Source organism: Pelophylax lessonae, assembly GCF_965119305.1.
Source record: "Pelophylax lessonae genome assembly, chromosome: 10".
NCBI lineage: Eukaryota > Metazoa > Chordata > Amphibia > Anura > Ranidae > Pelophylax > Pelophylax lessonae.
This window is the reverse complement of record NC_138777.1, coordinates 49705119-49721050: the sequence shown is the minus strand read 5'-3', so window position 1 is coordinate 49721050 and position 15932 is coordinate 49705119. Positions and strand designations below refer to the sequence as shown.

Below are 15932 nucleotides of genomic sequence, written 5' to 3'. Positions count from 1 at the left end.
CTCAAGGCACACCAAGATGCCTGGGCACCCTGGTTGAAAAAGGCTGCTCTAAAGTAGGGATGGGCTCAGGCGTGTTAGGATCCTAGTCTTTACCCACCTAAGCAACCCCACCAGGAAGCCGCCACTGCACACCACCAATCATAGGCAGCAAGGCATTTCCTGGCCCGCAGCTGCACATACACGTTGCTCATGATTGGCGGTGTGCAGTGATGGCTTCCTGGCGGGATTGCTCAGGTTGTTGGAAACTAGGATCCGAACACACCAGAGTCCATCCCTACTCTAAAGTAACAGTTATCAAGAAATATGACATGCTTCTCTAAAGAGGCATGCTTTTATAGAATGTTTGAAGTGTTCTCTATTAGAAAAAAGAAATGTGCTACAGTAAAAAAAAACATATTTGTCCTCCTGAAAAATCTAACTTTTAGAATTTTATATTTCTAATCACTGATACAAGATAATACTCACCAACTAAATATCCTTTTTGAAAATAGACAGCCAGATAATCCATGTCACAAGTGTAATCAAATTCCACATCAAAATGATCGAAAGTGAGTAAAATGTGCTTTCTCTCAGGAACCACTATTGTCCATGTACACTTCCTAGGATAAGAAGTAGCGGTCAGAACACAGACAATAAAAAGTAAGTAAACTTCTTAACAAAGTTTCCTTTCACTTTTTTGCCCCTATCCCCGTGAGCTGAGGTACCCCATCCTCCCCTCCAAAAGCTCTATTTCTAGTGAGTTATTACTACCTATGCCAACCACAGTGTTTACATCCTTCTTGATGGCTTCTTCACCCAATCTGTAATCTCCAGATTTATGCAGATTTATCATATGAAATGATAGCGAAAAGGAGGCACCTTAAACCTCTAACGGAAGAGATGCATAAACAAAATATTCAGTATAACTGGAGTTTTCCTGCGTGCCTAGTAGGCTGGAAAGATGGACGTTCAGTTCAGTTAAGTTAAGATTCCCGGAGAAGCTACAAGATTTCTGCAAAAAATTTTAGTTACCCGTGTCAGATCCCTGGGTGGTCAGAAACAAAGATAGGAAGATCAAGACCGGAAGATGTTCAATGGCAACTGATCCCAAAAAAGAGATGAAGAAATAGTAAAGATGCAGAAGGGGAGAAGACAGAAACTGATGGGGAGACTTTACGGTTGGAGGGGCATGGGAGGAATAGTTAAGAAAGAAAAGAGAAATAAACAAAATGGATGGGAAAACTGGGTAACAGGCAGAGTTCTGGGTGAGAACCCCAAAGGGAGGGGGTCCAAACAGAGCGCTAGTCAGAGCACCACCCTGAATTTAGAAGAGTAGAAAAGCTCTATTGGAAAAAAAAAGAGATTGCAGTTGGGTATAGACTGTACTAAGGTAAAGAGGAGCGATCTACTCAGGACCAGGGGGAGGTCAAGCTCTAATGTATAAGATCACAAATATTAGAGTGGGGAGGGGTGGGGAGGGGAGGGGGGGTAGAAGGAGACAGAGGGCGGAGGGGAGGGGAAGGGTTGAATGGGGGTGATTGGTTAAGGAGAAGATCTTATCGTGCCGGACACCTCCAAATCTCTTATTGTATACACCCCTATTTAGCCCCAGTTGTAAGTATCAATTTTGGGCCAAAAGGTTATTATACCTCCCCAGCCCTGACCGACAGTGGGGGCTGGGAAGGAGAGGAACAAGGAATAGTAAGAAAATGAAACAAAGATAAATAAGATGCATACAATAAGATTCCTGACTTTTTACATAAGAGGGCTAAATACACCAGTAAAAAGGCATAAAATATTGAAAGAAATTAAAAAATACTCTGCAAATGTAGTTTTTCTAAAGGAAACACTTATAGCTCAGGATACAAATGAAACAAGGAAGTTCCTCGCCCTTATGGGTTAGGTGGTGTGTTTAAATAATATTGTGAATCAGCAATAATTGAAGCTGCTGCTGACAATTAAGGTAAATGTGCCTTTAAAGTGAAAAGTGTAAAAGTGTCAGCGCTGCTGTGTATACAATTCAGAAAATATATAAATAAATAAATTAACAATCATCAAATGACATAAATTATTATAAAGTGCTCAGTGCAAACAGTGCAGATTATATATATAGTGATATCCAGTCTTCCGATGTAATAAAAAATAACTGTCCTCCAAAATCCAAAAATGTTCTTATGTGCAAATGGTGCCGGAAAAATGCTTCATTGTTCCAATCACAAAATAGTGCTCGTGATCCCCGTCAGCTTTCCTACTCACCAGAACACTATGAAGTAATAGCCTGTATAACACCAAAGATGTGCCCTCCCCAGGATAAGCTTGCATCCAAAGCCTGTGTTCAAAGCGCTGTATCCGGATTGGTAAGCGAACGGCTGTTGAGTGTAAACGCTGGACAAGTTCCTCCTCAGTGACATGTAGAAATAAAGCCCGCCATGGTGAAGTATATCAAGCAAATGTTATTGATAAAAAAATATCCACTTACATTTAAAATAATAACGATCAACTAGCTGCGGTGCGGTGGTTCCTGCGGAAACAGGGTAGAGGGTACTCACCGCAAGTCCCGCTTCTGCTCCATCCAGGAGGAAGCCCAGAAGAGTGCCAATGCTTCTCAGATTCCTATCTTTGGACTGCCTTATTTAAGTATACACTTTCCACACTTTATTGTAAATTTTCCTGGTTACCTGCTTCCTAGCCGTGATGGAAGACGTCTGGAAGGCCGCACTCCAATTAACTCTAATTTATTTCAAACAAAAATCCATACAGCACGGGTACAGGATAAAAAGGTTACATGTTTCACACTACATCAATGCTAAATCATAGCCATGGCTATGATTTAGCACTGATTTAGTGTGAAACATGTCAGCCTTTTTATACAGTACCTGTGATGTATGGATTTTTCTTTGAAATAAACGAGAGTTAATTGGAAAGCGTCCTTCCAGATGTCTTCCTTCACTGCTATGCATTGTGCATTTTGAGCCGGCACCCATTCATCACTCCATTTTGAACAGAGGTATTATGCAGTGGCTCTGTCTGTAGCGGTGATCACCATTGTTACCTGCTTCCTACTTTGGAGCAGGGTATCTGTTACCCTGTCAGAGAGATCCTTGTTCAGTAGTAAGCACCGTTCAGGATCCATGCTGCTAGATTTAAGGTCCGGGTATGGGGAGGATGGGCCTGTGACTGAACCAGAAGATCGTTCTGGAATGAGAATATCCAGGGGTCTTCCTCTGCCATCTTTTTCAAGGGTGTGAACCATGCTCGTTTTGGCCAATAAGGAGCTACCAAGATCACCCTTACTCTTTCCCGCTTGATCTTCCTGAGAGTTCTCGGAATGAGTTGGGTTGGCGGAAGTGCATAGGAGAGGTTGAATTGCCATGGGAAACCCCAGTAAGTCTATCCCCAGAGAATCCTCCTCTCTGTATAAGGAGAAGTAGTTTGCTACCTTTCTGTTCCCTGCTGTGGCAAACAGGTCTACCTCTGGAGATCCTCATCTTAGAGTGAGTGTCTCGAAGATCCGATTGTTCAGTTCAACTCCGTTGGGTCCAGCTGCCGGCGACTTAACAGGTCCGCCAGCACGTTGACTGTCACCTTTATGTGGAGGTCTGAAAGGGAAAGTAGATGAGTTTCTGCCCCTGAAAGTAATTTGTGGGCCACCCTCATTAGATGTTTTGATTGAGTGCCCCTCTGGTGGTTGATGCCACTCCCGTGACGTTGTCCGACAGCACCTGGATGTGTCTGGCCCAGAGTCAAACTAGGTACCCTGTCTCACCTGGTGTCCTATGTGGGCTCCCTATCCGAGGACACTTGCGTCCGTGGTGACTCTGATCTGAATGGGTGGCAGCCAGAGTCTCCCTTTTATGAGAGAGTAATTTTCTAGCCCCAAGCTAGGGACTTTTGGATGACCAGGGGGATTGCCATCTCTACCCCAAAGTGGACGTCTTTCCATCCCAGTTGCCCAAGAGTTGGCACTGCAAAGCTCTCATGTGGAGTTGGGCCCATTGAACCGCCAGAATGGAGGTGGACATGAGCCCTGATAGGACCATTGTGTTCCTTCTTGTTGCCCTGGGTACTGATATCAACTGTTTTGTTGTGATGACAAGTTTTGTAATTTTGTCTTCCAACAAAAATATCCCTTGAGCCACCATATAGATGGTGTAACCCAGAAACACCACCCACTGGGATGGGGTTCTGTTGGACTTTTGTTTGTTGATCTCCCAGCCTAAGGAGGTGAGAAAGTTTTCGGAATTCGGAAGGCTCATTTGTACCTCTGCCTCTGTCAGTCCACAAATGAGGAAATCGTCCAAATAAGAAACTATCCGGATTCCCTTCATTCTGAGCTCCTGCATCATTTCTGCCATGATTTTTGTAAAAATGCGGGAAGCTGAAGAAATCCCAAAGGGGAGAACCTGGTATTGGAACAGGTGGATCTGCCTTTCCCCTCGAATAGCAAATGTCAGGAATGCCTGATTGCTGGGATCAATGGGGACATGCAGGTTGGCATCTTTCTGGTCTAGAGTTACCAGGAAGGCTGCCCCCGGGGGCAGGGATCTCACCGAAAAAATGGACTCTATCTTGAATCCTCTGTATTGATTTGAACCGTTGAGACCCTTTAGGTTTAAAAATAGGCAATGTTTGCCCGATGGTTTTGTTCTGAGGAAAACATGGGAGTAGTAGTCCGACACATGTTGAGAAGGATGAATTTCCTTGATCACCTTCCCGACTAGTAGATCGGCTATGGCTATGATTTAGCACTGATTTAGTGTGAAACATGTCAGCCTTTTTATACAGTACCTGTGATGTATGGATTTTTCTTTGAAATAAACGAGAGTTAATTGGAAAGCGTCCTTCCAGATGTCTTCCTTCACTGCTATGCATTGTGCATTTTGAGCCGGCACCCATTCATCACTCCATTTTGAACAGAGGTATTATGCAGTGGCTCTATCTGTAGCGGTGATCACCATTGTTACCTGCTTCCTACTTTGGAGCAGGGTATCTGTTACCCTGTCAGAGAGATCCTTGTTCAGTAGTAAGCACCGTTCAGGATCCATGCTGCTAGATTTAAGGTCCGGGTATGGGGAGGATGGGCCCGTGACTGAACCAGAAGATCGTTCTGGAATGAGAATATCCAGGGGTCTTCCTCTGCCATCTTTTTCAAGGGTGTGAACCATGCTCGTTTTGGCCAATAAGGAGCTACCAAGATCACCCTTACTCTTTCCCGCTTGATCTTCCTGAGAGTTCTCGGAATGAGTTGGGTTGGCGGAAGTGCATAGGAGAGGTTGAATTGCCATGGGAAACCCCAGTAAGTCTATCCCCAGAGAATCCTCCTCTCTGTATAAGGAGAAGTAGTTTGCTACCTTTCTGTTCCCTGCTGTGGCAAACAGGTCTACCTCTGGAGATCCTCATCTTAGAGTGAGTGTCTCGAAGATCCGATTGTTCAGTTCAACTCCGTTGGGTCCAGCTGCCGGCGACTTAACAGGTCCGCCAGCACGTTGACTGTCACCTTTATGTGGAGGTCTGAAAGGGAAAGTAGATGAGTTTCTGCCCCTGAAAGTAATTTGTGGGCCACCCTCATTAGATGTTTTGATTGAGTGCCCCTCTGGTGGTTGATGCCACTCCCGTGACGTTGTCCGACAGCACCTGGATGTGTCTGGCCCAGAGTCAAACTAGGTACCCTGTCTCACCTGGTGTCCTATGTGGGCTCCCTATCCGAGGACACTTGCGTCCGTGGTGACTCTGATCTGAATGGGTGGCAGCCAGAGTCTCCCTTTTATGAGAGAGTCATTTTCTAGCCCCAAGCTAGGGACTTTTGGATGACCAGGGGGATTGCCATCTCTACCCCAAAGTGGACGTCTTTCCATCCCAGTTGCCCAAGAGTTGGCACTGCAAAGCTCTCATGTGGAGTTGGGCCCATTGAACCGCCAGAATGGAGGTGGACATGAGCCCTGATAGGACCATTGTGTTCCTTCTTGTTGCCCTGGGTACTGATATCAACTGTTTTGTTGTGATGACAAGTTTTGTAATTTTGTCTTCCAACAAAAATATCCCTTGAGCCACCATATAGATGGTGTAACCCAGAAACACCACCCACTGGGATGGGGTTCTGTTGGACTTTTGTTTGTTGATCTCCCAGCCTAAGGAGGTGAGAAAGTTTTCGGAATTCGGAAGGCTCATTTGTACCTCTGCCTCTGTCAGTCCACAAATGAGGAAATCGTCCAAATAAGAAACTATCCGGATTCCCTTCATTCTGAGCTCCTGCATCATTTCTGCCATGATTTTTGTAAAAATGCGGGAAGCTGAAGAAATCCCAAAGGGGAGAACCTGGTATTGGAACAGGTGGATCTGCCTTTCCCCTCGAATAGCAAATGTCAGGAATGCCTGATTGCTGGGATCAATGGGGAAATGCAGGTTGGCATCTTTCTGGTCTAGAGTTACCAGGAAGGCTGCCCCCGGGGGCAGGGATCTCACCGAAAAAATGGACTCTATCTTGAATCCTCTGTATTGATTTGAACCGTTGAGACCCTTTAGGTTTAAAAATAGGCAATGTTTGCCCGATGGTTTTGTTCTGAGGAAAACATGGGAGTAGTAGTCCGACACATGTTGAGAAGGATGAATTTCCTTGATCACCTTCCCGACTAGTAGATCCTGACTGCAGCCTCCATGGCTTCCCTTAAGTGAAGCGACTCCGGGAGGGATGTGGCACGGAAGTTGTGTGGTGGTTTCGCCATAAATTCTATCCTGTAGCCCTTGATGATCTGCAGAATGAAGGGGCTTAAACAGAAGCTTTGCCATTGCCGGAAGTAGTGCTGAAGTCTTCCCCCTCGCCTTGAGAGCTGGCGTCCCTGGGGTGCGTTATTGTTAACCCCTGGGTTGGGAAATAGGACACTCAATTTTCCCTTGTTTTTGTTAAAAACCCATTTCCTTTGGGGATTAACCTTTTCTCCTTTTGACTGGGTTTCTCCTCTGGGGCGAAGAAAAACATTTACAGTTTCTCCTTTGGACGGGAAACCCTTGGATTTGTCGGCTGATCTTGCTAGTACTTTGTCAAGTTACGGACCAAACAGAAGATTGCCATCAAAAGAGATGTTGCATAACTTAATTGAGTCATCGCCATCCCAAGTTTTGAGCCAAAGGGCTCTTCTGCCCGCGTTAATAAGGTCTGTGTAGGGAGGTGATATCCTTACTGCTTCCGCAGCTGCATTAGCCATGTACGCCACTCCTTTTACTATCAAAAGTAGTTAGTCTTAAGCCTCTTCTGAGTCAGGGATATTTTTTAGGGGACCCCGAAGTTGCTCTAGCAAAAAAAACACATTTCTGGCTACACAGGTATTGGCCATGTTGGGCTGGAGCCCCGCAGACCCTGCTTCATATGCCCACTTTCATATGCCCACTCACATTGATTTTCTTATCCAGTGGGTCTTTAAGGAGGCCCATATCGTCAAAAGGACAAGTCTGATTTCTTAGAGACTTTGGCGAGAGATGCGTCCAGCTTAGGGCATTTGGCCGGGACTCCTTCCATCAGTTTGAAAGGAAATCTTCTTTTTAGTGCCTTAGAAAAGCATAACTTGTTTTCTGGGTACTCCGATTCCTTGCTGATTATAATTTTTTTTTTTTTTGGGCTCTCATAGGCCTTTATGTAGCTGGTCGCGTGCGGAGTTGGGGATCTCAACTTCCTGTAGGTCTTCAGCAAAATAATTTAAGGAGTTCCTCCGTCTCTCCGCTGGGAACAGATGTTTATCTTTTTTTTTTGTTTGTTTTGTGGGGGCTGCATGGTCTGGTTTATCGGATTCAGAACTGTCTTGAAACAGGATTTCCCCCTCCTCCTCAAGTGACTCCACTTGGATGAAGTAAGCCGCGCTGGAGGAACAGGAGAAGGCCTTGCTGTCTTCCCTCAGGGTGCACACCAAGAAACGCCTAAGGAAGTAGTGGGTTGATCCACGTTCTTGAATGGGGTTATATCTTTCTTGAAGTCTAAAAAATCTTTAGATAGAAATCTAGTTTCTGATAATCTTTTTTAATGCGTCTAAGGCATAACAGCTCCTCTGTGGTATCTACTGATTTGGGCTGGTAGAAAAAAGGAAGGCTACAAACAGTGGGGGAGGAAAATCAGCACAACCCCCCGCCCCCCAGCAAGCTTTTTTCTCCCACCTCCCTCAGGAGTAGCTGCTTAGGTGGCTAGCACTCCCGTCAACCTCTCCCCTCCACTTACCATATTAAGGCTGGAGCCTGAGTCAGTAGCCTCTGGTAGGGGGGCCAGGTCCTCTGCCATTAGGACCGCCTGGAGGGAAGGGAGCACACCAGGTACCCCTGCAAAACTCCGCCGCCATCATGTGGATGTTAATGCCATATAGGGGACTAGCAGGGGAGAGGTAGAGAGGAAGGGGCAGGACCCTGATCTGCCCCTTATTCAGCTGCCGGCGAATCACCGCAATAGAGGGCTTCCCCCGTGCTGGGCTTTTTCCATTTATCAAGATGGCCGCCGGACTACTTCGGGTAGCGGGCCCATCTTGACGACGTTACTACCGCAACGACCGATCAGAGGGCAGTATGCTGGCGTGCTGCACGTGGGATCTCCAGATCTCTGGTGTCCCCAGCGTGAGTCCGAACAGGAAGGATGGTGGGCAGCCTGACCCAGAGACCTCCAGCCCGCTGCAGGTGCCTCTGGGCTCTTTACCCACCCCATACTTGGCCTGAAGCAGGGGTGAGTGGAAAAAACCTTAGGGGGAATCCAAACATCCCCTGCCCCTGCCATTACCACCGCACCATCTGGTGTAGGACTGGCCAGGAGAAAGAAGCAGAAGGGAGGGGAAACCCTGTGGAAACTACCGAGCTTTCCTCCACCCAGGGTATCCTACATCCCTTCTCTGAAAGATGCCTGAACTGGCTGCCTCACCAGTTGAGTACAGGCAGAGGGAGGAGGTGTCCAGGGATGCCTGCCCTGGACTAGGTGAAAATAAACTGGGGATGAATGCTCTCTTCAGTGCTTGTGCGTGCAGGACAGGAAACACAAGAACTGAGGGGCAGGCGGTGGACGGCCATTTTAAACATGTTTGTGCTTGTGTTTCCTGCAGGAGGAGGAGCTTATCTCTCATGTGACCATCCTGGAGGATGACTTGGGAAAGAACTGATGCCTAAATGGATCCATGCTGATCAGACAGAGTTTATTCCAGGGCGGAAAGGTAACGATAACGGGACAAGAACAATTTTGCTGTTGAACAAAAAGATATTAAGTCCCCAGCGTTACTTCTGTCAATAGATGCAGAAAAGGCATTTGACAGACTAAACTGGGGGTTTATGATGAGCACAATAGAGTACATGGGAGTAGGACCCAAGATGATAAGGTGGATTAAAGCACTATATAACCATCCAACCGCTTTGGGCAAAGTGAATGGGAGTCTGTTGCTAACATTTGAAATGTATAATGGGACAAGACAAGGGTTTCCTCTCTCCCCCCTTCTGTTTGTTCTATCATTAGAGCCACTATTGGCAACTATAAGAAACAAAGACATAGAAGGGGAGAAGATTGGAGGAGAGGAGTATAAAATAGCAGTATACGCCGAAGATGTCCTGTTCTGTATAACAAACCCTAGAATAACGTTACCCAATTTAATAAAGGAATTTAAACAATATGGAAAGTTATCCAACCTGAAAACCAATCTAGTAAAGTCTGAAATCTTAAATATAAGTCTGAGTAAAAAAGAAGAACAAGTCTTGCAGGGAGAGTTTCCTTTCCCTTGGGTGAAATCAAAGTGAAAATACCTGGAGGTAAAATGGATACCATCTGTAGAGAAGTTGTACCAAGTAAACTATATTCCACTAATACATGAGATCATAGCAGATTTTAAAAAGATATAATAAAGATGGTAATAGTACCAAAGATCTTGAACAAATTCAAGATGGAATTACCCCAGGAATATTTCAAAACATTAAAAACAATGATTTCAAAATGTATATGGCAGAGTAAGAAACCAAGAATACAGCTCTCTGTATTAAGTAAAGATAAAGCACATGGGGGGCTAGCGGCGCCAGATATTAAAATATATTATGATGCTGTAATTTTAATATGAATGGTGGGCTAAGGGAAAAAATGAAAAAAGATGGGTAAAGACTGAAAATACATTAAGCAAGACACAATTAAGTAAAAATATCTGGATCCCACATAAGTACAGAATGTTAGATGTTAACACACGTGAATTAACTAGAAACTTATTTAGGATATGGGATAAAAATACACAAGCAAGCACACTGGGAATTTAATTCACCTTTATTTCATTATCAGACACAAATTATTGTTTCCTGGGTAAAAGTACACAATTTGGGAATACAAAGTTAAAAAATATTATAAAAAATTGAATGATACGTTCACTTCAGGACTTAAAGCACAGAGAAGAATTTGGAAAGTTGAATGAATTCTTGCTGTACTTGCAGCTTAAGCATTTTGTGGCATCACTACCACAACCTATTAGATCAGGAAAGGACCTGAATCCCCTGGAAAAGCTGTGTAATTCACAGGGAAAGGTGAAACACTGTATAGCACAGATATATAGGATCCTCACGGATTTGGCTGAGCCAAAAGTACCTCCATTCATTGGAAAACGGGAAAGGGAAATAGGAGCACAGTTAACAGAACAACAAGTGGCTAAAATACTGTAATGTTATGTATACAGTTATTCTGCGGATATAAATACCATAGAAATTAATTATAAGGGCCTTGCAAGATGGTACATAACTCCTGTTAAGGCACAAAAATATCAACCAGTGAAATCTCTACTGTGTTGGAGAGGCTGCAATATGAAGGGCACAATGACCCACATATGATGGGAGTGCCCAAAAATACAAAAATATTGGTAAGGGGTACGGCAGCTTATTGAAGAGTCAGTATAAGAGTACAGGGTTCCTAAATGCAGCAAAAGGAGTAATCCCAAAAAAATGGTTAGAACTAGAAGAACCCACAGTAATGGAAAGGTTTAAAAGGGTGGATTATATATGCAACAAGGAATATCTGAGTGGTAGAGAATAAGTAGAGACAGAAAAATTTCATGAAATTTGGAAAAGGTATACAAATAAAAAAAAAAAGAGTAAATATGCAGAGATTTGTAAGGAATAAGAAGTTTGGGGGGGGGGGGGGGTGGAGATGAGAGAGGGAGGGATCTGACAAAGGTGGGTATGGGGGGGGGGGGGATTATGAATCTGCCTGAGGTAGAAAAAGGTTTTGTTTTTTTTTTGCAGATTTTGTATATTAAAAATAAATAAAAATGTTAAATATGAAAAGAAAAAAAAAAGAAATCGGGGAGAGGCTCCCCACAGTAGTTGGATCTTTTAGAGAAGCTGTGTGATATCAGGCTCTGAGAAAACAGGAAAAAAGCCACTCAGGTGTGTGTTCCAAACGCGGGTGCAGGTCAGATCCGTCATCCAAGGGTAGAAGAAGTTCAAGTTTGAGGGTATTATGATGAAATCAAAGGTTTCTTTATTCCTCAAAGTAGACAGACAGTGTACAAAACAGACGTGTCCGGTTGACGCGTTTCACAACGCTGTAGGTCGCTTACTTAAAACCACACTGTGTGCTATCAGGCTCTGCCTGGCTGCCTGCACGCCAGTTCCCGACAGTGGAGGGTCTCTCACCCGGCTGCAGATCACTTGTGCAGCTACTCCATTCCCATCTGAGTTGCTGAGGGAGGGAAGCAAAGAATCCTATCTTCCCTGGGCATGTCCAAAAAACCAGGGAGGTGTGCGAAAATAGAGTTAAAGGGGCTAGTGCCTATATCTGAGCATGGTGAGTAAATGGGCACCCCTCTACAATATCTGATGTCCAGGTTTTAACTAAGGAGAAACTCTGAGATCTTGAGATTGCATTAGACACGTAGAGTTAATTTCAGTCTATAGCAGTAGTTCAAAAGGCACAAATTCTATACTGCTAAGACAGCTAAATGCTTCCTACTGCACAGAAGGGGATCTTAAAGTCCAACTTCAGCCTTTCTTTTGTACCAGAAATATAACAGTTTAGTTTTCCATAACAGTCCTCTTTTGGGGCCCCCTCCTACCACAGGCCCCATAGCAACAATATGGGCTGCTATTGCTATTAATACTCCTCTGATTACTTACCTTTTTCATCTCCCTTTCTTTCTTTCCTTCCCCCTTTCTCCCTCTTTCATTTCTTTACCTTTGCTTTCTTGTCTCCCTTCCTTTTCTTTGAAATATCTCTTTTTTCCCACTTCTTGGAATGAAAAGATAGTATTTAATTTCAACTGTTCTAAATAACTAGTTATCTGAGTATTTCCTAGCATAATAATTATTTTTTAACAATTTCTCTTTAAGTGCTTACAGACCGCCCCATAGTACATTTACTGCTACAGTCGCGACAGTCGCGCCGAGCAGGAACATGTACAGTATATATATACACGTGATCCTGCACTTCCAGGTAACGGGCAGAATGTGTGTCACCAGTGGCTCCCTCCTGCTGCGATTCTACACAGCGGGAGCTGATCAGCAGCTCCCGCGGACCCCATGTCCACCAGAACCTGCTGATCATTCTGTACACAGTCAGTACAGAAGGCATGGATCCTGTGTTCCTGCAAAGCAGAAACATCAATCCATGTCTTCCCCTACTAAAAGCACCTCCCACACTACAATGAAACACCAGCTAGGCACACAGTTAACCCTTTGATCGCCCCTGATGATAACCTCTTCCAGCCAGTGTTATTAGTACAGTGACAGTGAATATTTTTAGGCACTGATCACTGTATTATGTTTAGTTGATTCACAAAACAGTGTCAAAAGTGTCAGTTAGGTGTCCAAATTGTCCGCTGCAATATCGCAGTCCCGCTATAAGTTACTGATCGCCGCCATTACTTGTAAAAAAAATAAAAACTCCATAAATATATTCCATAGTTTGTAGATGTTATAACTTTTACGCAAACCAATCAATATACGCTTATTGGGATTTTTTTTACCAAAAATATGTAGCAGAATACATCTTGGCCTAAATTAATGAAGAAACTTTTTTTTTTTTTTTTATTGGGTATGTTTTATAGCAGAAAGTAAAAAATAGTGTTTTTTTTTTTTTTCAAAATTGTCGGTCGTTTATTATTTATAGCACAAAAAATAAAAACCGCAGAGGTGCGCAAATACCACCAAAAGAAAGCTCTATTTGTGGGAGGGGGGAAGGACATACATTTTTGTTTGGGTACAGTGTTGCACGACCGAGCAATTGTAAGTTATAGTAACAGAGTGCTGTATTGCAAAAAAATTGCCTTTTCATGAAAGAGGGGGGGGGGGGGGCGGCTAAATCTTCCAAAGCTGAAGTGGTTAATTAGGGAAAATTTACTTACTCATTATTTGAATAATATTTACTGTGGGGGTCGGGTAGTTTTAAAGTTCCTTTAGTTCCCTTCAGAAGCTGGTCTTTTGCACTGCAGGTTGCTGTGGATGACAAGACAGGAGACTGAGCCAATCACATTGCGGGGATATTGTTAGGAAATATATTTGCAGTGTGTACTTACCTAGAGCTGTGTTCAAGTTTGAACTTTCTAGATAATGGCAGAAAACAAGAAGTTATAAAAGAATGTTTCGATTGGCAATGAAGGTAAAGTAAGCAGAGCACCAACAGACTAATTTCCAGATATCTAAATCCCTTAAAACAGTGGTCCTCAACCCTGGCCTACAGGGCCCACTAACAGGCCGGGTTTGCAAGATAACTGAAATACTGTAAATCCCAGGTGATATCATTTGCTGCTCAGTGATTGCAGTACTCTAGTCTGCATCTCCTGAAGGTAATACTTAAAATCTGGCCTGTTAGTGGGCCCTGAGGACCTGAGTTGAGGACCACTGCCTTAAAAGACCTACAATGGTAAATACCAATAAAACATTTAGGCATATGTATTTTTGTTCAAACTAACCAGATATGTAATAATAAAAACCGCAACACTCAAAAAAACGAATCGGTGCAACGCCGAATTTGGGGCGCTGCACTGATTCCCAAAAGTAGTTTCTGTACCACTTTTCCTGACTTCAGGGGGTGATTTCCATGGACATCTGTGCAGGAACCCGCACAGATGTCTGTAAAATCGCCCTCGAAGTCGGACTGAAATGCTGGCTTGAAATCGTGGGGGTTCAGCTGAACTTGCACGATTTAAACTGAACTCGAACGATTTCAAAACGGCCTCAGTGTGAACCTGGGCTAAAGAAACAAAGCATTTGGAAAAATGAATGTATTGCAGAGATGTACTGAATATGTTTTTTTTCCTGCCCAGACAAACACAGGTGCCATCTAGAAGAATATTCATAGGAGTATAGTGAGCTCACTCTGAGCTGGTAACAGGTTGGTTTGTCCATGTAGGCTTGTTTTGGGTATAGATACACTAATACAGGGTATTTCAGTGGTACTGGTTTTAGATATTATGAGGCTTCTGCTTTTTGACCTTTAGGCTAAGATCAAGTCTAGTATGTGTTCTTATCAGTGTCCAGTATGGGTGCTCAACCATCATTATGGTCCTCAGGCTGGAATGGCCAGTTGTATAGTACCCCCTGCTTATATGATGAGGGTCCTGAGGGATCCTTCTGTGAGGAACAGAAACTGGGGCGCTCACTCACAAGAGTAATTCTGTAGTGGAGGAACCAGAGGGGTCCCGTGCCTCCTTACATGACTGTGCTGCCTTGTCTTGTCACAGGCTGAGAAGGCAGTGGACACACGGTGCCAAGCACCCCCTCCCCCACGGAGTGGTACCCTTGCAATGCCCAAGTAGCACTACAAGTTCAGGATCGCATTATGTGAAACCGCACTAGGTCTCAACATCTCTTGCGTTTCTCTGCACAATGCCTTATTAAGCTAGGCCTTTTGGCCGAGATTGGGGCAATTTTTGTTACCAGGTTGCAAGGCCTAACCCATGCACTTGCACTTTTTTTTATGTCGCTTACTATATATTTTTCTCCCAATGTGTGTCACTCTGCACTAATGTTTGCTTTTTCCTTTCACTCAGGATGGAAGGTTTAGGTCCTTGGGTCCTTTAGGTCCCTACCCAAATGTCTAGGGGATGGATGTGTGGCGATCAGGTTCCTTCCTTCCCTGCCTTGGGAAGGGTCTTTCTTCGGGAATGCCCCTCACCTAATAATTGTTGGTTGGCGTTGGCTGACCACGAGGAGCGGGTTCCACTGGGTGTTTTGACTAGGTCATATGTCGGCAACCCACGGCTCCAGAGCCGCATGTGGCTCTTTTTGAACCTTTGCTGCGGCTCCCGGGTGACGTCGTGTGGGGGGCGGTGCGTGCGTTAGTCACGCACCGTCCCAACGTCACCTTCCCGCCCGCCGTCAGAGAGGAGGGCAGCGGCGCGCATGCAGGTCGAGGAGGAAGAAGACGTCCGTCCAGAGACCAGAGCAGAGTCCGACCGAGTCTCCCGAGTCCCGACTCCCGTCAGCAGAAGCACGCCAGGCACGGTGACGGCACCAGTGTGAGGTAAGTGAAGTGATGCCTCGGGGGGGGGGGGGCCCACACACTGCTTTGAAGGGGGCACGCACGCACGCACGCTGGTCTCTGCATTGAAAGGGGCATGTATGCTGGTCACTACATTGAAAGGGGGCATGTACGCTGGTCACTACATTGAAAGGGGCATGTACGCTGGTCTCTCTGCATTGAAAGGGGGCACGCTGGTCTCTCTGCATTGAAAGGGGGCATTAAGGTAAGAAACAATATATGCAGTGTTATATTTGTTTTAAATGTCGCAATGGTTTTGCGGCTCCCAGTTTTTTTTTTCCTTCGGAAGTGGCTCTTAATGTCTTAAAGGTTGCAGACCCCTGGACTAGGTGGACCTGAGTGTGCCTTACTCCTCTCTGGAGTCTTGTGTCCTGGGGTCAGGGAAGGGGACTAATAGACACACGGTTTGTGTGTTCACATGCACTTCTTTTGTTTACCTATGGTTTCGCTTTTTGCACACTGCACTATAGGCTTGTAAAAAAAGAAAAATTAA

The 15932-nt window shown here is 44.6% G+C and overlaps 1 protein-coding gene across 1 annotated transcript in view; it reads right to left on the bottom strand.

The window, feature by feature from the left end:
* The window catches only part of LOC309565172 (ovochymase-2-like), a 132007-nt gene that overhangs the window by 103402 nt on the left and 12673 nt on the right, over positions 1 to 15932 (bottom strand). Inside the window, exons 4-6 of the mRNA XM_082269968.1 lie at positions 13473 to 13499; positions 13302 to 13392; positions 466 to 599 (exon numbers count right to left, since the gene is read on the bottom strand). Of these exons, the coding sequence (XP_082126094.1) occupies positions 466 to 599; positions 13302 to 13392; positions 13473 to 13499 (252 nt within the window). The remainder of the gene's footprint in view (positions 1 to 465; positions 600 to 13301; positions 13393 to 13472; positions 13500 to 15932) is intronic.